The sequence below is a fragment of the Podarcis vaucheri genome, assembly GCF_965113315.1.
Source record: "Podarcis vaucheri genome assembly, chromosome: 6".
Taxonomy (NCBI): Eukaryota; Metazoa; Chordata; class Lepidosauria; order Squamata; family Lacertidae; genus Podarcis; species Podarcis vaucheri.
This window is the reverse complement of record NC_138764.1, coordinates 9,376,265-9,399,426: the sequence shown is the minus strand read 5'-3', so window position 1 is coordinate 9,399,426 and position 23,162 is coordinate 9,376,265. Positions and strand designations below refer to the sequence as shown.

General features: G+C 46.5%; 1 protein-coding gene across 2 annotated transcripts in view; it reads right to left on the bottom strand.

Moving 5' to 3' along the window:
• Positions 1-1,369: 1,369 nt before the first annotated feature.
• The window catches only part of BRINP2 (BMP/retinoic acid inducible neural specific 2), a 95,024-nt gene continuing 73,231 nt past the window's right edge, over positions 1,370-23,162 (bottom strand). For both annotated transcript variants that reach the window (XM_082229063.1, XM_082229064.1), the window contains exons 4-8: positions 22,038-22,237; positions 17,392-17,497; positions 15,747-15,983; positions 4,885-5,107; positions 1,370-3,590 (exon numbers count right to left, since the gene is read on the bottom strand). In XM_082229063.1, the coding sequence (XP_082085189.1) occupies positions 2,477-3,590; positions 4,885-5,107; positions 15,747-15,983; positions 17,392-17,497; positions 22,038-22,237 (1,880 nt within the window). In that variant the 3' untranslated portion in view covers positions 1,370-2,476. The remainder of the gene's footprint in view (positions 3,591-4,884; positions 5,108-15,746; positions 15,984-17,391; positions 17,498-22,037; positions 22,238-23,162) is intronic.

The following is a 23,162-nucleotide window of genomic DNA, read 5'->3' as shown; positions in this document are numbered from 1 at the left end:
CTCATTGGCTTTTCATATTAGGCCTGGAACATGCCATAAAACTGTAGATGATCAGGTGGCTGTTAGAACATTCATTTACTTGCTTTGGCAAAATGTTACCAGATGGTTGTGGATAAATTGCCAACTCTCAATGTCACCTACTACCAGAGAGGTTGCTTTGAGGCTAAAAAAAATGCCCCCTTGATCTTTTTGGTGGAATAGCAGAATATACTGTGTGAGATGATATTTATCTAGTTCCCTTATCATCATTTTTACATTTTTCATCCAGTGCCCAACATTCAGTATCAGTTCCCTGGAAAGGTAAAGTTGTGCTCCCACATTCAAATGGTGCTAGTTTACTCCAGCAACAACTTCATCTCTACTACTTCAGTGGGGAGTAAACTGACAGTTCAGAGGTGAGGTGCCTCACTGCCCAAGTTACTGCTGGAGTAAACATTTGCATGAGTGTAAATTTGCAAACACATCCACCCCATACTACATATTTCTATCATATCCTACTCCTCCTCGAAATATTCCATCAACGGTGTCTTGAAAAATTTTACGCATCACTTGGGAAGACAGGTGAACTAATATCAGTGTACTGGAAGAAGCAAAGATCACCAGTGTTGAAGCGATGATTCTTCAACATCAACTTCGTTGGGCTGGTCATGTTGTGCGGATGCCTGATGATCGTCTTCCAAAGCAACTACTCTATTCCAAACTTAAAAATGAAAAGTGTAATGCTGGTGGTCAACAAAAGAGGTTTAAAGACTGTCTCAAGGCAAATCTTAAAAAAGTAGTATAAACACTGACAACTGGGAAACACTGGCCTGCGAGTGCTCCAGTTGGAGAACAGCCTTTACCAAAGGTGTCATGGGCTTTGAAGACACTCGAACTCAGGATGAAATGTGCTAAGAGGAAGGCACGCTTGGCAAATCCACACAACTCCTGCCCGGAAACCAATGTCCCCACTGTGGAAGGATGTGTGGATCCAGAATTGGCCTCCACAGTCACTTACGGACTCACTGTTAAGACCGTGTTCATGGAAGGCAATCTTACTCGGCTGTGAGTGATCGCCAAAGAAGAAGAGAAGAAGACATATTTCTTTGCACTCAGATGTCTTTGCACTTGCACACACACACTCTCCATCTATTAAAGAAGCCATTTAGTCAATTTTGATTTGTTTACTGCTTTCCCTTTTTACCCCTCCAAAAAACCAAACCAAACCAAACCAAAACATAACATAACAATTTCTCCCTCATCCCACCCCTTACAAAATATATTAAAACAAACGTTTGTATAAGATGTGTAACACAGCTGGAGGAGTCAACTGAAAATGAACATCCCACTCAAATTTTAAAAAATGCAAAAGCAGAAATACTTTTTTAAAAAGCCAATTAGTTAAAATCAATACATAATAAATAAACGCTTGAAAGGCCAATCATCCACTGGGCTCTGAATACCCATTTAAAAACTGCCTGTGTGCCACTGGGAACACTCTTCAAAAGTGTATTTCCCCCCCTGGTGAAATTAGCTTTGTGTGACAGGACCATGTGATGTGAATGGAACAGAAGAGGGTGACGTGTTCCCTGGGGATGGTGGAGAGAAAGGGGCAATTTAGGCACACTTTTCATGTGCCAAACGCTACCACTCACCAGTTACTGAAAAGATCTCACCCCAAAGGGGTGGGTCAGAAAACAAAGCAAAACTGTGGACCCCAGGTGGTGGTCAGGCAGCTGAAATCAGGGCTCTGCACTGTGTTCTTAAACTCATTCCTTTAAGAGGAGCAAGTTTCACTGGTGTGAGAAACGGACTTCCACTAATGTCCAAGACAGCGTGCTTGGGGTGGCAGCTTTAGAAAGTAATGCGGAGAATGTAAAGGCGATGACATTGTTAGAAACACCCATAAAAACAATACAAAAGTAAACTGCGCCAAGGGAGGCAAGGGCCAAAGAACAGTTCTCCTAAGTGGGTGTTTTTGAAGCACTTGAGAGAATCCTCGTTCAATCCTTTTGCTGCTCCTCTCTCTGTGTGTTTAAGGGCTACTGACCAGACCACAAAGGCCAAGTCTTTAGTGCCATTCCCACAAGTTTAGCCCTCGGTCATGTCTCTCTCCCTCTCCCTTCTATGTCTCCATCTCCTGGTTTCTTCGTGGGCCTGTACATTTTCTTGCATGCTCCACAAATGCAGCCTGCAAGAAAAGAGAGGATGCAAGGCGGACTCCTCAGCAACTGAAGGCAAGACGTTTGCAGCAGCAGCAGCAGCCCTGCCATTTGGTCTCTTCTTAGCTGCTGTCGTGCCAGAGATTTGTGGCGCATCTCATCCCCGGGTTTGGTGCCACAGAGTCTGCAAACGCTGGAGTCTTCCAGGCTGGCGGCTGGCTGTCTCGCCGAAGAGCACGGCTGGCATGAAAGTAAGGCCTTTGGAAGTCTCAGCTTCTCATTCCCCAGTCCTCCCCTCCGGGAGCTACAAGGACAGCCCTGCCCCACTCCCAAGGCTAGCTGCACAATTTACCAGTCTCATACTCCACTGGGTTTGGCAATTTGGCATTGAAGGCCTGCAGGGTGGACTGGATGCGACTTACCTCGTTGTTGGCCAGCTTGAGCCTGTGCCGGAGCAAGCAAGAGAAAAGATCAAGGCGGGTTTTCCCAGGTGGAGAGAGGCGGTTTACCCGGTCCCTGATCTCAATCAGTTGCAATATAGCAGAGTCTTGAGAGCCTTGAGTATACGGATAATCCAGCTGGAGGACAAGGTCCCGAATGGCATCAGACTCAAAGGGCAGGCTGTAGCCAAAAACCTGCAAGCTATTGATCCTCATGTAGCCTAGGTTCTTGGAAGAATCCATCTCCAAAGGCTCATAAAATATGGTTTCGTTTGAGCTGTCGTTGAGAGACTTGATGCGACTCCTCAGGTAGACATGGACCGTCTCAAAGAAGGTCTTCCACTTGTTGCCTAAAGTGAGGGTCCAGTTTTGGCACTGGCCAGAGGCATCCACGTTAGTCCTTTCCCAGTCGGGAAAGCCAGTTTCATTGGTGGGCATGAACCAGCTCTCTGAGTGGCTGCCCCCAAATGGGTTGACATAGATTGCCATGACTGGCTCCAAGGTGCTGTTCTTGGTGAGACAGATCTGGAGGGAGAGGGCCAGCATGAGGTGGACCAAACCTGGCTTGTACTTGTTGCTCTTCAGGGTTACCAGCATCCTCTTCCTCCAGGAGGGGTCAAACCAGGTCCCCAGGCGCATGTCATTGCTGATGAAGATGGAGTGCACTTCAATGCGGCTGTCCCGCTTCTGCAAAAGGTACTTGAGCTCCAAGTCCTGCAAGTCAGTCTCCAAACCTATATAGTGCTCCAGGGACTCGGCCACCTCTGGGCGGCACAGGCCCAGGGTGAGCACATAGCCATAGTTGCAGGACCCACACTGGGTGGCGTTGTCCTCTGCGCAGGCGGCACATCCTGGTCCTTCGCCCAAGGCACATGGGATAGTCCCCTGGCAGGAGGGCTGGTCATGGGGGCAGCTGCAGCTGTGGCTTTCTTCCACAAACGTTCCTGGCACAGAGGTCTCACTGCAATAGAGGAGGGACTGAGCATGGCTCCACCAGTAGGTCAAGGGCCTGACAGAAGAAGGCACAAAGCAGATGAAAAGTTAATTTTGCATCAACACAGCAAAGACGTGTGTAATTAGTCTGAACCATTTCCCATGTTTCAATCACCCCCTAAAAAAGAAAGCAAAATCCTTCTGCAGTAAACCTTAGTACTGCATAAAGTATACACACTTTCCACATAGAAAATTAGGGGGCTGGAATTCCACTTGAGAGGGATGTATGCATGTGTTCTGTAATTATGAAACCTTCTCCGCAGGTGGTAAACTGGCAAGTTGCCAGTGGCTGGTAGTGTCTGATGGAACTCAGTCACCTGAAATCCCTTTATGTAATTATGGGAGAAGCCTGCTCTAGGGATGAGAAGGAGCTGGCCCCTTTTTCCCTGCCTTTCTGTGCCGCATATAGGAAAAAGGAATCAGTCGTGATCCAAAGGAAATGATAAGTGTGAGCAGCAGGCTTTGAGCTAAAATGTTCGCATTGCACTTTTGCATAAATAAGAAACAATTACTCTGGTTAATTATTATTTTAGACTCACTAAGTTGGGGAGGAGGGTGCAGGGTGGGGTGGCCAGGACCCTGCCCTCCTGTTAAAAAAAAATAAAAAATCAACCCTACCATTGGCAGTTGTGGGCGGGAAATAAATGAAACTGAGGTATACGCAACTCCTGGGTTGCATAATTCAATCCCTAGTTTGGGGGCATGTCAGGAAACAGGGGAGCTGTTGGCTCCTTCAGATGGGCAGTGATGTGTGTGTGCATGTGTATATGTGTATATGTGTATATCTATCTATCTATCATCTATCTATCTATCATCTATCATCTATCATCTATCTATCTATCTATCTATCATCTATCATCTCTATCTATCATCTATCTATCTATCATCTATCATCTATCTATATCTATCTATCTATCATCTATCTATCATCTATCTATCTATCTATCTATCTATCTATCTATCTATCTATCATCTATCTATCTATCATTATCTATCTATCTATTTATCATCTATCTATCTATCTATCATCTATCTATCTATCTATCTATCTATCTATCTCTATCTATCTATCATCTATCTATCATCTATCTATCATCTATCTGTATGTAACATGTAGAACACTAAGCCTCTTGGGGGCTTCAGATTCCATATTAGATACTAGATCCTTCCCACTTGGACCCCAAAAGAAAACAACCACAATCCAAACAGAGTTTAGACATGCTTCAGCACACACAACATAGCAGGCTGGAGGCACATCTATCTTTGTACTGGATTATGCCCAGCAAAGCTGTACCAAAAATATACCAGACCTCTCCTTGGGAAGTCTGAAGCGAGGTTGCCTGTGGCAGCGTTTGGCCAGATTGAAAAGACGCCGGACAATCCGATGGGTCTTCTTGGAGAGCATCTTCAAGGTGCTGCCCAACTTCTGATAGCGGTGCTGAATATCAGGATCCATTGCCCAGTACTGGGAGATGGCTGTTAAGTTCAAGAAGTGGTCCACAGGGAACTTCTTCACCAGGGACTGTAGTTCCTCTGCCAAGACAGAACAGGATGTCAGCAGGAAGGATAACACTGGAAAGCAACACTCAACCCCTGGAAAGTCATCACGCCTTTGAGAAGGTAGAGGACCAAGTGGTAAATCTTGACCTGGACTGTATCGCTTTGGAGCTCCTCCAAGGGAAAAAAATCCCTGGCACATAGCAAACTCGAGTAACAATGGAAATGGGGCAGTTTTATCATTTGATTCCAGGAGGTTGTGGACTCTCCTTCCTCGGAGGTTTTTAAGCAGAGGTTGGATGGCCCTCTGTCATGGATGCTTTAGCTGAGATTCCTGGATTGCAGGGGGTTGGAATAGATGACCATTGGGGTACCTTCCAACTCCACAATTCTATGGTTGTATGAGTCACCTAGGTAGGACTCTAATCCTTCTCTCCCTTTTCACAACAAACAGGTTGCAGACTGGGCACAGCCCTCCTCTCCCTATCCATGCTTCTTCTATGCAGAGACTCTTCCATGCCACACTTTGTGACATACCCGTAGTGCACACTCTCAGCAGAAGCAAAAAAGGGCTGCAGGTGGTGCCCTGGGGAGAGTAAGCTCTTAGATCATTGGTTCTCAACCTATGGGTTCCCAGATGTTATTGGACTACAACTCCCATCATCCCTGAGCTCTGGCCTCGCTAGCTAGGGGTGATGGGAGTTGTAGTTCAACAACATCTGGGGACCCACAGGTTGAGAAAGGCTGCCTTAGATGCTCCAAGAAAAAGATGCAGAAGGAGCTTGAGGGTGTGTGAACGACCTGGCTGTACCCTAGGGGACAAATGCAAAAATAGAGGGCTGCACCAGCATCAACCTAGACTGCAACAGGCAAAACCAGGTAGGTGTGAACGCAGTTACTTGTTGTTTCCCAGTACATTTTGGTATCTGTTATTCAGAGGCAAATTATGCAGCAGTGATATATATATATTCCCTGCTAACGCTCCATTTGGGGAAGGACTGTGTCTTTAAACCACTATCTCACAGTGAGGATGACAGAAGTGAACGCAAGGTTGTTTCCCATTAATTGCTATTTCAGAATATTTCGTATTTTGAAATACTTGGGGGGGGATTAATTAAATTATATAGCAAATATAGAACAGAGTGGGTAGCTCAGTCTGTAGAGAAGGAGACCCTTACCTCAGGGCTGTGGGTTCAAGCCCTACTTTGAGCAAAAGAAAATTCCTACATTGCAGAGGATTGCACTAGATGACCCTCATGGTCTCTTCCAATTCTATGATTCTAGGAAAACCATTGCATTTCTCTACAATTGCCGCTCCTGTTCTGTAGAGCAACATTCCTTGTCAAGACACAACAGACACCTACTTTCTGGAAACAACTGAAGAAATTTTTGCCCCGACAGACTTTCCCAGCTGGGTGAACAGGCATCTTTTTTTGTTTCTCTCTGTGTCTCTCCCCCCCTCAAATATACTGTATCTGCTGTTTTCTGTTTTGTTTTCAACTGTTTTTTAAGCTCTTTGGGTTGTATCTTGTATGCATAGGCTCAGAAGTTGACTGCACATGATACACCGCATCCAGCGCCACCTATAAGCTGGGCTCTGCCCATGGAGACCAGCAGAGGAGACAGGAAGGGACTGCAGGCAAACACGTTGGGAGGCAGGAGTCACAGGCTGCCTCTACTTTCAAAGCCTTGACTTATTTTGCCTCTCCTTCAGCCGCTGACAGTCCCCATGTGCACAAGGTGGCAGCGTTAATCTCCAGCCATACAGCCGTGGTGAAATAACTGCTGGCTTACAGCAGATTTATTAAATCTGACATCCCATATTAGATTGTAGGAAAGGAAGAATATATATATATATATATATTGTCAGGGGTTCAGGAGCAGAGGCGAGGGCAAGGGAGGAAACAGAGAGCGAGGGGGAGGAGGCAGAGGAAAAGATGAGTGATGACGACGACCCGAGATCTCCGAGTCTTTCCAGTGAATCAGAAGATTCACAAAAAGGAGCACCAGTGGCCAGGGCAAGGGGGGAGACTAGGGGGACACCCCAGGAAGATAGAGCCAGAGGGGACTCAGAGGGGAGCAGTTGGAAATCGGGACCAGCGTCACCGCCAGAGAGCAGGGAAGAGGAAGGGCGCCAGGGATCAAGCGCTGGCAGCTCACAACAGGAGGGAGGGCACAAGTCAGGAGTGGCCACACCTCCATCGGGGAGCGAAGTGACGGTTAGACGGAAAGTGGAAGGTTGGGCGCGCGCGCCAAGTTCAAATGCACAGGAAGGTGGCGCAGTAGGCAGCCCGGAAAGGGAGCCAGGTCCTAAAGCCCGGCGCAAGGAGACAGGAGGGTCCGGGGGGTCAGCGTCAGAAGAATCCCGGAAGGAAGAGACCCCGGGGGGCAGAGGGACCCAGAGGAGAACTGTCAGGCGGAAAAGGTGGAGCAGGGCTAGGATATTAAGTTGGTGCGCAAGGGGCGGAGACTCAGACGGAGCTTCGCCGATCTAAGCATAAGACGTAGAGTTGCACGCAGCAGCTTGAGAATGGAAACTGTAACTCAATAAAGACTTTATTTTATGATCGCTGGCTAGCGTGATCCTCTGTGAGCTAGGATCTGGAAGCAACCCTGACATATATATATATATATATATATATATGCAGGTTTTGGTGTCTTCGGGTGTCTTCCCGTGTAAGAGTCGGGGTGTCTGTGCGACGTTTCGACGAGGTCTCTACGAAAGCATATATATATATATATATATATATATATATATATATATATATATATGCTTTCGTAGATTTTCACGGGTACAGGAATGCAGGTTTTGGTGTCTTCGGGTGTCTTCCCGTGTAAGAGTCGGGGTGTCTGTGCGACGTTTCGACGAGGTCTCACTCGTCATCTTCAGGCTGGTGCTTTCGGCTTCTTGTTACTGGAACAGAGCAGAGTCTGGTGTTTGAGTTCCTATAAATACTGTTGAGGGGTGTGGTGTATAGCCTCCAACGTTCTGGGCAGAGAGGAAGTTCCTAGATTAGTGTGCCTTTTCTTCTTTTGTTCCTTAATTACTTGAGGGATATCTTGGGTGATTTCATGAGTGATATTCTGAATATCACTGGGTGGGTCATTAAGTGTAGATTAGTTGCTAAAGCTTTCGTGTCTTGACCTCTTGAGCTTGTGAAGAGTTTTTCTGAGAAGATGGCTGTGCTGCATTTAGTTGTGCTCTGGCTTGGCTTCGTGTATAGGGGCGAGCTGTGGTTTTGTGCCTTGTGCCAGCCAGATCTGTGTAGGGATTGCAGGGGGGTGCAGCATCCGGAGGTGCCACTATAGTTTGGCTACTGGATGGAGTCTGTAATATGTCTGTGGAGAGGGTCTGGGTTTGGGTCTGGTGTGGTTGATTGGTGACGGCGTTCTGTGTGCCTCTGGTTCTGGTGTCGGTTTTTGTGGGGAGGGCTAATTTCCAGATGTCTGGTAGGCGGGACGTGTCGTCACGCTTGTTCATGTTGTGAGGGTGTTTCTCTATCTCGATGGCTTCCATGATTATTCTCTTGTGGTGATGTTCCATGTTAAAGAGCAATTTGGAATCTGCAAAATTAATTTCGTGTCCTGTTTCTTTCATGTGTTGGAAAAGAGAGGAAGTTTTTTCTTCTTTTTTGACGGCATTCTTGTGTTCTGCGATACGTGCATTTATTCGTCTGTTTGTTTGTCCAATGTACGTGGCTGGGCAGACTTTGCAGGGTATTTCATAGACATGAACATGAACAAGCGTGACGACACGTCCCGCCTACCAGACATCTGGAAATTAGCCCTCCCCACAAAAACCGACACCAGAACCAGAGGCACACAGAACGCCGTCACCAATCAACCACACCAGACCCAAACCCAGACCCTCTCCACAGACATATTACAGACTCCATCCAGTAGCCAAACTATAGTGGCACCTCCGGATGCTGCACCCCCCTGCAATCCCTACACAGATCTGGCTGGCACAAGGCACAAAACCACAGCTCGCCCCTATACACGAAGCCAAGCCAGAGCACAACTAAATGCAGCACAGCCATCTTCTCAGAAAAACTCTTCACAAGCTCAAGAGGTCAAGACACGAAAGCTTTAGCAACTAATCTACACTTAATGACCCACCCAGTGATATTCAGAATATCACTCATGAAATCACCCAAGATATCCCTCAAGTAATTAAGGAACAAAAGAAGAAAAGGCACACTAATCTAGGAACTTCCTCTCTGCCCAGAACGTTGGAGGCTATACACCACACCCCTCAACAGTATTTATAGGAACTCAAACACCAGACTCTGCTCTGTTCCAGTAACAAGAAGCCGAAAGCACCAGCCTGAAGATGACGAGTGAGACCTCGTCGAAACGTCGCACAGACACCCCGACTCTTACACGGGAAGACACCCGAAGACACCAAAACCTGCATTCCTGTACCCGTGAAAATCTACGAAAGCAAATATCTCACCTCTACGGGGAGGAAACCTTCCAGCTGACAAGAACCTACGAGAAACTAGAAATCCGAAGAGCCACCATCTTATGTGATCTCCTGTTCCTACGCAACTGCCGAGACAACAACTTAACTCCCACATGCTTCCAACTTAAATTCCACTCTAAAACCCCAGCTACCGAAAGGATCCTGAAACGAACTGAACTATCCCTAATCAGAAACGAAATACATAAGAAAAGATACCTACTAAACCAAACCAACAAAGATCTGCTCACTCTTCACCTCAAACTATGTAACAAAATCCACCCTGCACTCTGGGACAAATGCAAACAACTAGCCGTCTGGAGAGCTGAAACTGAGACCTCACATAAGACAGACAGACACACCAACAAACTCTACAAACTAGAGAAACGCCAGAAGCCCAGCCACCCTCCACAACAACCCATGAAACAAACAGTACATAACATATCAGACAGGATCCTCACCCCAACTGAAACCAAAGTACTCTCCAAAGGTTTCAACTTTGCAGTCGCCCCGAGACGCATCCCCACGGAAAACATCATATGCGGAGTCGAAGCTAGCCTGACCAAAATCGACCCAGATGAAGCCAATAAAATCAGACTTGAAGTCACCAACATCCTCTGCTCCAGCAAACCACCCAGAAGCAATTTACACAAAGAAGAACAGAAAGCACTCACCAACCTGAGGAAAGACAACAACATAATCATTCTCCCAGCAGACAAAGGCAACGCCACTGTTGTGATGAACACATCGGACTACCAAGCAAAACTATCAAATCTACTCCAAGACCCTACCTACCAACCTATAAAAACAGATCCCACCACCTATCTGGAAAAAACCACCAAATCCAAAATAAAAGCCTCTCCTATCAGTGAAGAAATCCAGCTAAGAATCATCCCCAGAGAAAAATCATCCAGATGCCCCAAACTCTACGGTCTCCCCAAGATACACAAAGAAGGAACACCACTCAGACCAATAGTCAGCTCCATAGGCTCACCTCTACAAAATCTCGCTAAATTTCTCGCTAAGCAACTTCAGCCCTATGCAGAATCCATCGCTTCACACGTTACTAACTCCTTCCAGTTCATAGAAACAATAAAGAAACAATACCTACATCCCGATGACCTACTTGTGAGCTTCGATGTTGTATCTCTCTTCACTCAAGTGCCCATTAATGAAGCCTTGACAGCCATTCAAAACAAATACAACCCCCCCAAATACATCCTGGACCTGACCAACCACTGCCTAACCAACACGTACTTCATCCACAATGGACAAAGATACAAACAGATAGAAGGAGCACCTATGGGATCACCCCTCTCACCGGTCATCGCAAATTTGTACATGGAACACTTTGAAACCAATGCTTTAGACAAGTCAGAACACAAACCCAAACTTTGGCTCAGATATGTTGACGACACCTTTGTAATTTGGCCACACGGGAAAGAAAAACTAGATAGCTTCCTCACACATCTCAACAGCCTACACCCCAAAATACAATTCACTATGGAAATAGAAGACAACAACCAACTCCCCTTTCTTGACGTCCTAATCTACAAAAAACCTGATGGCTCCCTAGGACACACTATCTACCGGAAAAAAACACACACCAACCGCTACTTACATGCACAATCACACCACCACCCTGCACAAATAAACTCCGTAGCCAAGACTCTCATCTCCAGAACCAAACGCCTGGCTGACAAAGACCACTTGACAACTGAGTTACAGAATCTCTCAAATGTGTTAATCGCCAATGGATACCAGAAAAACAGGGTTACGAAGCTAATCCAAAAAGAAACACCCCCCAAAAACCAAGACACAGAAGAAAACAATGGCATGGCCCTCCTTCCTTATATCAAGGGCACTACAGACAAAATCAGCAAAATCCTCCATAAACACAATATCAAAACAGCCTTCTGCACCAACCAAAAAATAGCCAATATCCTCAGAAACCCAAAAGACAAAATCCAGCTGGAAAACCAAGGGGTCTATGAAATACCCTGCAAAGTCTGCCCAGCCACGTACATTGGACAAACAAACAGACGAATAAATGCACGTATCGCAGAACACAAGAATGCCGTCAAAAAAGAAGAAAAAACTTCCTCTCTTTTCCAACACATGAAAGAAACAGGACACGAAATTAATTTTGCAGATTCCAAATTGCTCTTTAACATGGAACATCACCACAAGAGAATAATCATGGAAGCCATCGAGATAGAGAAACACCCTCACAACATGAACAAGCGTGACGACACGTCCCGCCTACCAGACATCTGGAAATTAGCCCTCCCCACAAAAACCGACACCAGAACCAGAGGCACACAGAACGCCGTCACCAATCAACCACACCAGACCCAAACCCAGACCCTCTCCACAGACATATTACAGACTCCATCCAGTAGCCAAACTATAGTGGCACCTCCGGATGCTGCACCCCCCTGCAATCCCTACACAGATCTGGCTGGCACAAGGCACAAAACCACAGCTCGCCCCTATACACGAAGCCAAGCCAGAGCACAACTAAATGCAGCACAGCCATCTTCTCAGAAAAACTCTTCACAAGCTCAAGAGGTCAAGACACGAAAGCTTTAGCAACTAATCTACACTTAATGACCCACCCAGTGATATTCAGAATATCACTCATGAAATCACCCAAGATATCCCTCAAGTAATTAAGGAACAAAAGAAGAAAAGGCACACTAATCTAGGAACTTCCTCTCTGCCCAGAACGTTGGAGGCTATACACCACACCCCTCAACAGTATTTATAGGAACTCAAACACCAGACTCTGCTCTGTTCCAGTAACAAGAAGCCGAAAGCACCAGCCTGAAGATGACGAGTGAGACCTCGTCGAAACGTCGCACAGACACCCCGACTCTTACACGGGAAGACACCCGAAGACACCAAAACCTGCATATATATATATATATATATATCACACCATCACCTTGACATTCTTTGGAAATTCAGACAGTATTGGGAAATAAATTATTGGAAAAACAATTTTTGTCGGATTAATGTTATTGAAGATGAATCCAATATTTTGTCGCTTGTTTTAGGAGCTGCGATGTCCGCATGCTTTTTATAAACTCCGTAAGTATCCTGTATTTGAGGCTATAGTATTAACTAACTTTGTTTTTAGATTAACCCATATTTACGGTGAATAAAAATGTCATCAGCCCATCCCAAATATGTGCAACTCCTCTGTTTTTTCCTCCTCTGTTATCCTTCCATCCACCTCGCTTTGCAGCTCCCTCCTGTGTTGAATTTAAGACTGTAAGCTCCATGGGGCAGGGCCTGTCTCCCCCAACCCCTGCCACTGTTGCTCTGTAAAGCACCTCATGCAATGATGACACTATATAAATAATAGAAAACTAAGATACCATTTTAAAAACAAAAGTAGAAATTTACAGTTCAAATGTTTTTTTTAAGAATTCAGCCCAGCCCCACTCATATCCCAGATTAATTTCCAAAAAAGTGTGAGGAATATGTTAATAACCAGTGCCTTTTGCAAGGCTCCACTCTTCTGTGATGGAGGGTTGTCCACTGTCTCCCTGTATGAGTTACTGTACTCCTCTTATCTTCCAATCAACCTCAATCAGCTGGGAGGTAGGGGAGGGTGCCGCTGCTGCCCACTGAACAGGAAGGTCAGAAAGCACTGCCAGAGCCACGTGCATTGCCCAAAGTGCCTCGCTGCAAAGGCAGGAGGGCGAGGCAACACAGTGGTGTTCCTGTTTTCGTGTTTCTGTGCCTTATCTCTGCTCCCAGGTTGGGATGAGTTTGCAAGAAGAGACTCCCTTGATTAGGCACTGGTTGGTGAAGGGACCATTGCCCGGTCCATTGGAGGCAGTGCAACACTTGCCCCGCCCTGGGCGCCGGCAACCCACGCTATGCCACTTATTTCAGCCCCATAGTACCATTGAATCACATACTCAGTAATTAGAAGAACAAGGATTGCTACTTTAGAATTCACAGTTTCCAAGAAAACGTTAGCCTTGCAAAATCACAGATTGCAGCCTCTACTCCTCCTTGCCAGCATTGGCTGGCAGGACCTCCCCATTTTGTTTCCCCAGCTATCACTAAGAATTTGGCTTCTGCTGGGTTTCTTTCTTACTTTCTTTTCATTTTTTTAATAGCTTTGCTGTCATCTGTCAGGCCTCAAAATCCTGCAAGCCCTGAAGGAGCAAGTAGAATTCTTTTAGAACAGAGGGAAGTGGAACTCTGTTCTAGCTATTGCTAATTAGCTGCACTTTTACTGCCTCTCTCCTGCCTTTACCTGATGACTGTGCCATCATTTTCTTGGGAGCTGCAGAAGTCTTGCATTCACCCAGTACAACCAGTGCCTTCCCCTGCCTTCTGTCCTCCACCTCTCCACCCTCCCCAGATCCTTAGTGGTGGGGGTGAAGAAGGCCTTCCTTGGTGCCCCCTTCATTTGTTGTTGTTTAGTCGTTTAGTCGTGTCCGACTCTTTGTGACCCCATGGACCAGAGCACGCCAGGCACTCCTGTCTTCCACTGCCTCCTGCAGTTTGGTCAGACTCATGCTGGTAGCTTCGAGAACACTGTCCTACCATCTCATCCTCTGTCGTCCCCTTCTCCTTGTGCCCTCCATCTTTCCCAACATCAGGGTCTTTTCCAGGGAGTCTTCTCTTCTCATGAGGTGGCCAAAGTATTGGAGCCTCAGCTTCAGGATCTGTCCTTCCAGTGAGCGCTCAGGGCTGATTTCCTTCAGAATGGAGAGGTTTGTTCTTCTTGCAGTCCATGGGACTCTCAAGAGTCTCCTCCAGCACCATAATTCAAAAGCATCCATTCTTCGGTGATCAGCCTTCTTGATGGTCCAGCTCTCACTTCCATACATCACTACTGGCCCCCTCCATATCTCCCACCAAAATAAGGACTGAAAACTTCTCAGCCTCAAAAAGCCTGCTGAAAAGCACACACACAAAAAAGACTTTTGTGCTCCACACAAAGTGACAGCAGATTTGTCAGGAAAAACTGGAGGAAGCCCAATGAGTAACAGCAGCTGGAGGAACAGTTACCATCTTTCTCCAATTTGCTCACCTAAGAGCTTAACAGGTGACATGAGAGCTATGAAAGGACCAGGGGTGGGGGAGGGGCCTAAAAATCCAACAAAATAGCTTCAAACGTTCAGCAGTAGCTGCGGTAACAAAGGGGTGATGAAACACTCCTGTCAGCCAATAGTGTTTTTCCCGCAGACTTTCTTCATGATTTCAGCTACCTTGAAAGCACTTTTTTTTTACTGAAAATTCTATCAGCAGATGAGTCTTCTTCTTCTCCTTCTTCTTCTTCTTCTTCTTCTTCTTCTTCAGCTATTATTAAAATAATTGCTTTGCATGTGTATTTGTCTATTTATTTGCCTTGATAAGGTTCATACTTATCTTCTGATCAATTTATTTTTGGTTTTATAATACACCGATTTAGTGGTTATATGTTTAAGCTGTTCTCAGCAGCTGTTTTACTTGTAGTATGATCATGAACATTTTGTTTTTCCTAACTGACCATGCTGGAAATATGCAGAACTAACCTGGAAACAGGAAAAGATCTATTTGTACTGAACACATTGATGACACATTTGAATTAGCCCCACGACTCTAAAAAATAATGCTGTGTCTACCTTCTTCTAACATAAAAGTTTAGGAAAAGCCACTGCTGCTGATTTACTTAAGGAAGTCCTCAGAGCCCCAGAACTGCCACTCTCCCTCAGGTTCAGCTGGTCGACCGCCAGATGTCAATAACCATCAATGGTCAAGCACTTCCTAGCTGGCTCTTTTTACAAACTATAGGTTCTGGTTTCCAACCGAGTTTAAAGGAGGTCCCCAAAATTGCTTCCAGTTCCTCCTGCTGTCTTTCTCCCTTTCCAGACGTTTATCTTCAAGCTTAGCTCCATCACCACACACTCAGCCAATCTTTGCCTCCCCACATTTTCCTAGTCTTCTCTGGTTCACTTAGTAAATTTGCCTGCCCTTCTTGTGGTTGTTGCAGTGGCTGGCATCTCACAAGACCTGCCTTCACTGCTTCCTTCGTCTTCTGGCTCATCTGCATTCTCTGCCAGGCTGTTCACAAGAGAGGTGCAACAGTGAATGGCTCCTTGCCTCAGTCACCTGTCCTCCTCCTTCCTTGCTGAGTCAACTGGATGTGGGCAATCATCCACCCATCGTCCCGTTCCTCATGAGACCCACGTTTCCCAAACTCACCTGATTCCCGAAACTGTTGGTTGTGGTTCTCCCAAACTCCCTGGATCTGAAGAAGGCTCTGTTCCATAGCCTGGATGTCAGCCTCGGGGCAGTTGCACTGTGGGAAACCGAACCCACAGTAACACCAGCAGTCATTCTCTCGGCATATCAGCTCCCCCTCCGAATTGCAGGTGATGTAGCTCAAGGCAGCAGCCACAAAGCGTTCACGCAAGTACTCGGGAAGCAGGGCTTGCAGGCCTGCGAAAAGTAGGCAGAGACATTACAGGCCTCAGCTCAGCCATATCTGCATTAAGGAAAAACAGGTACTATGGAAACTTAGGAGCAACCTCCTAGGGGCCGAGGGGGTGTTGACTCCCCAGTAAAATATTTGAGGGGCGTTCCCAAAAGTGATGGGCAGTGCCATTCAAATGGTGTGCTTGCACCGGATCATGTGATTGATTACGGGGGCGGGGCTTAGCTGGACCCCCACAATATTTTATTCAAGTTGGCACCCCGTATGGAAACCAAAGAGCTACACTCACTTCCCTAGCAGATTTTTTCGACCTATGGAACACCCTATGGAACAATGGCTTCTTTCATGATATCTGCCCTTTAGATGTTGCAAAAGAACATAACTCCATTGATTTGTGAGTTTTATCTGTTTGTGCATATACTGAAAAGTCCCACACCTGGCACATGCTTAAAGTGAGTTGGCTGGAGACTGAGGACAAGCCCTGGTGTATGTGCACATATCAAAAGACAGTGAACCATGGGAGGACTCTGACTTTCACAGTAGAGCAGCAGATGATCCCAGGGGCAGGCAAGCTCCAGCTTCTCTGGCTAAAATGGACCTCAGGAAGAAGTCCTGGGCATGGCGTCTGTCTGAATATGCTATCTTCAGCAAGAGTAGACAAAACTAGTCCAGTTGCCTGATGGAATATTGCATGGGCGATATACAAAATTTACTGGAGGCAACACATATTAACAAAACGGTGGACTTCATGTCTTTGGTCCATGATTCTATAGCATCCATTAGTGTTTGTTTTTAAAAAGCACTGAATGGATGATATTCCAAACTTCTTGTTGATTCATATTGATTATGGATTTTCTCCACATCTTCATAAAAATATGCAGAATCCTCAGTATTTAACCCCAATTTACCCCTGTAACATACACAAGCACTGTGTGTTCTTCAATGAAAGAACACACACATTCAAATAACTTTGTTTCTGTGTATGTGGTGCAGTCATATGACTCACCCAGGTGGTCAGCAGGCCTGCAAGAGTTTGCATGATCCATGACTTAAAGGCGCATCCTCTGATTGATTTTGAGTGTGATCAGAGCTGGAGGTAAGTTACAGATATAAATGAAGGGGTCCCTATGCAGAATCTGCTTTGGGCCAGGAAACAGTTCCAGCCACGGCAGCTGGGCTTAAGCCTTCAACTCAGGGTGCAGAGTGATCTAACTCAGTTCCCGTTCTGAGGCCTTCTGCCATGGAAAGGAGGTGAAGATTGTGTGCCAGGAGCAAGCAACACACCAAGACAAATGCATTTTAACTTAGGATTGCTATTTCCACCTTGTGAGCAAGTTAGAAGATGAGTCCAGTTAGTGTCGAGTGGATAATGTGGATGCAATTCCATGCAGGTGGAAGGAGAAAAATCCTTACCGAGAAGTTGAACTTTGTTCTCAGGGCTCTGGACAAGAACAGAGCTCACAGAATCCAGGTTGTCGTAGTTACTGCAGCCAAGTGGCCCCGTTCTGGTTTCAGTGACCTAAGCAATGGAAGAGTGCAGCTTTACCATAAACAACTGAAATGCAAAGATCAAAGGACCTTTGCCCATCCTTAACATACCTGCTCTGAACATTAGATTGAATTGTGTGCATATGTTGTGATGACAGAATTTGGTGCTAGTAGCGCCAAGGTTGCAGGTTCGATACCCATATGGGACAGCTGCTGAAGGAGCTGGACTAAACAATCCTCACGGTCCCTTCCAACTCTACAATTCTACCATTCTACCTGGAAAGTAGAGCCCTTTCCCAATGTTCTCTTCGACCCTCACCCTCCCAAAAGGCTGGTTTTCTCCCAGTGGAGAAATACCCCATGTATTTTCAAGATCCTCTATTGCTCTGCTCACATTCACACCACCCCCTCCTCACAACTGCATTTGTTTTGGTCCTTAAACAAAAACCCTCCATTCAAGTCCTCCAAGAAAGTGTGTGTGTGTTAACTATGAGCGTTAGCGTGACTTCAGCCTAGCCACCTCACATTTTAGTAGTCATCTCTAAAGCCACAAACAATGGGGTGAACAGAGAGGCAGAGATAGAAACACGTTCCAAGAAGGCAAAAGAGTGTATCTCCACGTGCACAAGACTTAAGCTCCAGATGGAGGGAAATCATGCAATCTTTAGAAGCTTAGCCAGGGATATTTTGAAACTACTATTTAGGCTGGCTTGCCGGGAGCTGGGGTTAAGCCAGGCATAATTGCTTGTATACATTGATTTGCATTTTTGTATGGTTTGAGCCATTTTGCACACAGAAGCGGTCCTACGACAAAGCATGGAAGCAGATTTTGTGTGCCGTTAAGGCCAGCAGAGTGAGAGACAGAGAGATATGTGCCACTGGGCACAATCCACCAAGACTGTCTCCTGTGCAAGTCTCATCAAAATGAATGGGAGTAGAACAGGAAGAGTGTGGATTCTTGCACAGCTCATGTTTGTTTCAATTGAGCCTCGCAGGCAAAACATTGCTGGTGGATGGGACCCATGTTCAACTAGCGGGGGAGGGGGAGGGACATTTGGATTTTCTACCCTGGACATTGAAACCTCATGAGCTGGCCCTGTTTACACTGAATTACCCTCAACATCCTCAAACTGTGGGTGGGTGTATAAACACAGAAATCCAACCAAAGTGACATGAAATGCGACAAAACAGAGAGAGAGAGAGAGAGAGCGCTTTGAAACAGTAAAACTTGAGCCAAGCACTCCAGGCTTATGAGAATGCAAGAGGCCACTTTGCTTCTAAAAAGGAGGAATAATTGTGCAGTAATTGGCTTGCTGATGGAGAACAACCCTGCCTCTAGCCACCGCCCCCCCATGAAAGCTCACCATCATTAGCATGGCCGATTTCCCACAAATAGCACAAAGGCGCCAATTGTGGTCTGACTCCCTGCTTGCTGCCCCTCCTGTTTCCTTGGTGCGGGGGTGTGTGAGCGGAATGGGAGAGGGGAAGGCTGACTAAAACGATAGGTTTATAATTGCAGAGCTGGGTAGCAGATCTCAGGGATGGCAGCCTTGCTTAAGCAACCTGCAAATTAAAATCCAGGCATATGCGATGGGGCGGGTGGGCAGGCAGGCAGGTAGGCAGGCAGGCAGGCAGGGGGAGAGTGGCTAAGGGGGGGGATAAAAGCAGAGTTGTTGCACAAAATGAAATGGAACAGGAAAACAAGCGTCTTTTCTGGTCTGAGTCTGACTTTTGCAGTACATTGTTGGAGGGAGCTGGGGGATTGGAATCCTGCCCCCCCCCAAAAAGGAAAAGAAAATCAGTTAGGGGGGAAAGGGATTTCTTGACTTTGGCTCTGGGGTGCAGTCTTGGGTGAGGCAGGGTCAAACAACTGCTGACCCCTGCCCTTTGGGCTCCCCCCCCATATGTTTTGCACATCTGCAAGCCCTGCTGATCTCTCCATCTCATAGGAAGATGGTGCCATTTTGGTTACATAACGATCTGCACTCAAAGAACGAGGTCATGATTAGGATACCTCCCATTTTCCAATATCCTGCCACACTGTCATGTGACCGAGGAACCAAATCTGGAATGGGATGACATAGAAAGGAGCAGGCTTGAATGCTCCTCTATACCTGGGATCAACAGGGGGAGGCGGTGTGGTAAGCACCTACAACCCCATCACTTTCCTCCGTTTAATGGGGACAATTTCACAGCAAGAACGAAACCGGCCCCATCCCTCATACAAGACGACGTGTCCTGATGGATGTGGATCCTTCAAAAGCGTGAGATGGTTTTTCTGTGAATCCTCCAAGGGTCCCTTGTGGTATGTATCTTGCTTATCCCACGCACAATAAACCACCCTCAACAACAACAAAAAGGACATTCTGTATACTGTGTTTACTGTGATATAAGTAATAACCAGTGCCAAACCTCCCCTCTATTATACTCACAGCCCATACTCATATCTTGGAATGCAATACTCTCCCCCACACACAAACACACACACGCACACACACCCCAACCTGCAGTTCCAATTTCAAGCAGCAAAAATAGGACAGAAAGGCAATTTTTCAGTGATCAGTTGTGTGAAGACCTCTGAAGGCAGCCCTGTTTAGGAAAGCTTTTAATGTTTGACGGACGATTGTATTTTAATATTTTGTTGGAAGCCAACCGGAGTGGCTGGGGAAACCCAACAAGATGGGCGAGGTATAAATAATATATTTATTATTATTATTATTATTATTATTATTATTATTATTATTAGGCAAGCTTTTAATGTTTGATTAAATGTTTGATATTTTAATATTCTTTTGGAAGCTGCCCAGAGTGGCTGGGGAAACCCAGCCAGATGGGCGGGGTATAAATAATAAATTATTATTATTATTATTAGCTGTGCAGTTTCTTTTCCTTCTTTTCCTCAGACCTCCTCTGCAGTGGCCCCCCAGCAGAGCATTTGGGGTGTGGACGAATGATGGCTACCACACAAGCTCCCCTGCATTTAACAGCAGGAGTTGCCATCTCCCCCACTCCCCAGGAAGCAAACTCCCTCATGATTGAGTTTCATTCTGAGAAATGACAGGCGGTGAGCCTTGGGACAAGAGCCAGTGCTAACACCATTTTTGGCCACAGCGGCTGCCGCCCATTAACAAACCCCATCAAATGCAGAACTTCCAGCAATGGCGGTCTCCTTCTGATCTGGAGGAGAAGCTCTGCGGAACCTGGGGTCTTACCGCTACGGCGCAGCGGGGACCCGTCCAAAAACCGCAGGCGGGAGAAGTCTGCGGCCGTGGGACTCGGCGGGTGCCAGAAGTGCCCCCCCCAAGTAGCGAAGGGACCCCGTGAGGGGCTCTGGAGCGGAACGGGGGTGGCGCGGTGCTGAGAGTCGATCGCTACTTCCGTGGAGTGAATGCAAAATTTTGCTCCCCGCAAATCACCCCTGTTACAAGTCCTAAATTTAGCCAAAACTTCTCAAGCAAGACCAGTCCAAGATGGTGTGCATGAGGGGGAGGAGCAAACATGGGCCCCTCCCACTCATTCCCAGTCACAGCAGAGGCCTGGTCATGTGGAACCTTAACCTGGGCAATCTCCTCCTTCTTTCGAAGATGTTTTAAAATGTTTCTAAGGTTGGTTCCTCTGTTTTGTTTTTGTCGGGTTGATGTTGTTTAAATGCTTAGTTGGGGTTGGCGGTTATTTTAATTTGGGTATAACTGTGAACTGTTTATTATTGTTATTGTTCTTATGGGTTTCTATTGATTTACTGGTTTGTTTGTTGCTTGTATAGGATATTTTGTTTTTTAATATTTGATGCTTTGTTGTGGGGTTTTTATATGTTGTAAGCCGCCCACAGTGGCTGGGGAAACCCAGCAAGATGGGCGGGATATAAATTTAAAAATATTATTAAATTATTATTAAAGAAGAGGAAGAATCAGATGAATTGGGCAGCTGCATAGGGGGCCTATGTACCGACACATAGCACTGCATCATAGTTATCACTGCTAAATTTACACCTTTGCATATAAATTAGCACATGCATGTTTTGTGGAGTTTGGAACTGACAGGGTTAAAACTCTGTGGTGTCCTGTATCTGGGAGGAGCTTGACGCAGACAAGTGCGTCACAGTCTGTGTCAGTGTTCAGACTTGCTTTTGATTCTGCCTGAGACGCAGCTCAACTCAGAGGCTGCGTGTGTGCTTTTGAGCACAGAGATGCCGAAAGTTCTGATGGATTTATTGCTCTGTAAATAAACGCTTCTAGAGATAAGAACCGGACTGTCTTTGGACTTGATTTATCCCTCATCTCACACGGACGCAGGACCGCTGCTACTCTGCATTTTCTGCCCGGGTCAGCCTCAAGCCCCACAGCAGAGCTGCACAGGGGAAGCACTGACTGGACGGCAGGATTAATTTCCCCAAATGTTTTATGCAAATCTGTGGCCTATTCTGCTCTCTCTCTTTCCCCCCTGATGCTGAACTGGTGACCCAATCAAGGCCTAGATTGCAGCAACACGCTCTACACAGAGATGCCTTGGAAGCCAACGGCTTCATGTGCTACGGAACATCCCCCCGCCTTTTGGCTCGCCTCCAGGGTTACCTTGATGGCAGCTGTTGCTATCTGGATGTGATGGAGGCGCCGAAGAGTGCTCTCCCGGTCAATGAAGTATGAGGCTGCCAGCTGGTGCAGGGTTTCCAAGGAGACGGTGGCATTGCTCCCACCACTTCCTGCCAGGCCGCCGGCCTCCGCTTTCCGACTGAGCTTGCGCTTGTCCACAAAAATGGTCAGGGACTCTTCTCCTGCAAAGGCATGAGGCACAGTGTTTAGTGAGCTGCACATCAGGACTCAGATGCTCTGGGCTCAGTGTCCCTTTTGGGTGACTGTCCAATCACCAGGGACAAAACGCACATCTCACAGGAGAGCTTCAACCAGAGCCAGATCCCTGGAAAACGTTGAAAAGTTTACTACCATCCCATCACGATCACCCCTTGCCTCTCCTTGTCTGTTCTGTGAGGCTCAAGGCTTTGTTTTCCGGCAGACTCGCTTCACCCACAATCTCCCAAAAGCTAATTCACTCCCCCTGGCTCAAGTTCTTCAATGGTCACCAGTCCATATCTGGAGTCCACAGGTGGGCAAATACCTTTAGCAGGTGAGTCAAAGCTTAGCCCCACAAAGGTGACAGCACCTTCTGATCGGCAAGTCCTAGGCTCTGCTTTAACCCACAACACCACCTGCATTCCTTCGGATAGAAATGTTTTAATAAATTAATAAACCTGGTGTCCTCCCTCAACTATACGGATAGTTTTGGCATAGGAACGAAGCAAATCCAGAAGTTCTGTATCAGGGACTGGCATCTGATTGGCTCCTTGCTTGTCACCTGACTCTGCAGATCAAGAGGATTTTAGGCTGTTCCAGCAGTGTTCTAGAAACATAGATAGCTCAGTCAGTAGAGCATGAGACTCTTAATCTCTGGGCTGTGGGTTTGAACCCTACATTGGGCAAAAAGATTCATGTACTGTAGGGGGTTGGTGACCCTTGTGATCCCTTCCAACTCTAGGCTTGCCATTCCTTCATTTGACCAGTCCCCTTGGTGGCAATGGGGGGGGGGATAAACCAACTCGTGATCCACACAGTTCCTGGTCTTGAGCCCCATAAGGCTTGTTGGTGCCTATACTTCAAGCTTTATAAAGCACCCTGGGTGTCTTCTATGGAAGGTCCATTTAA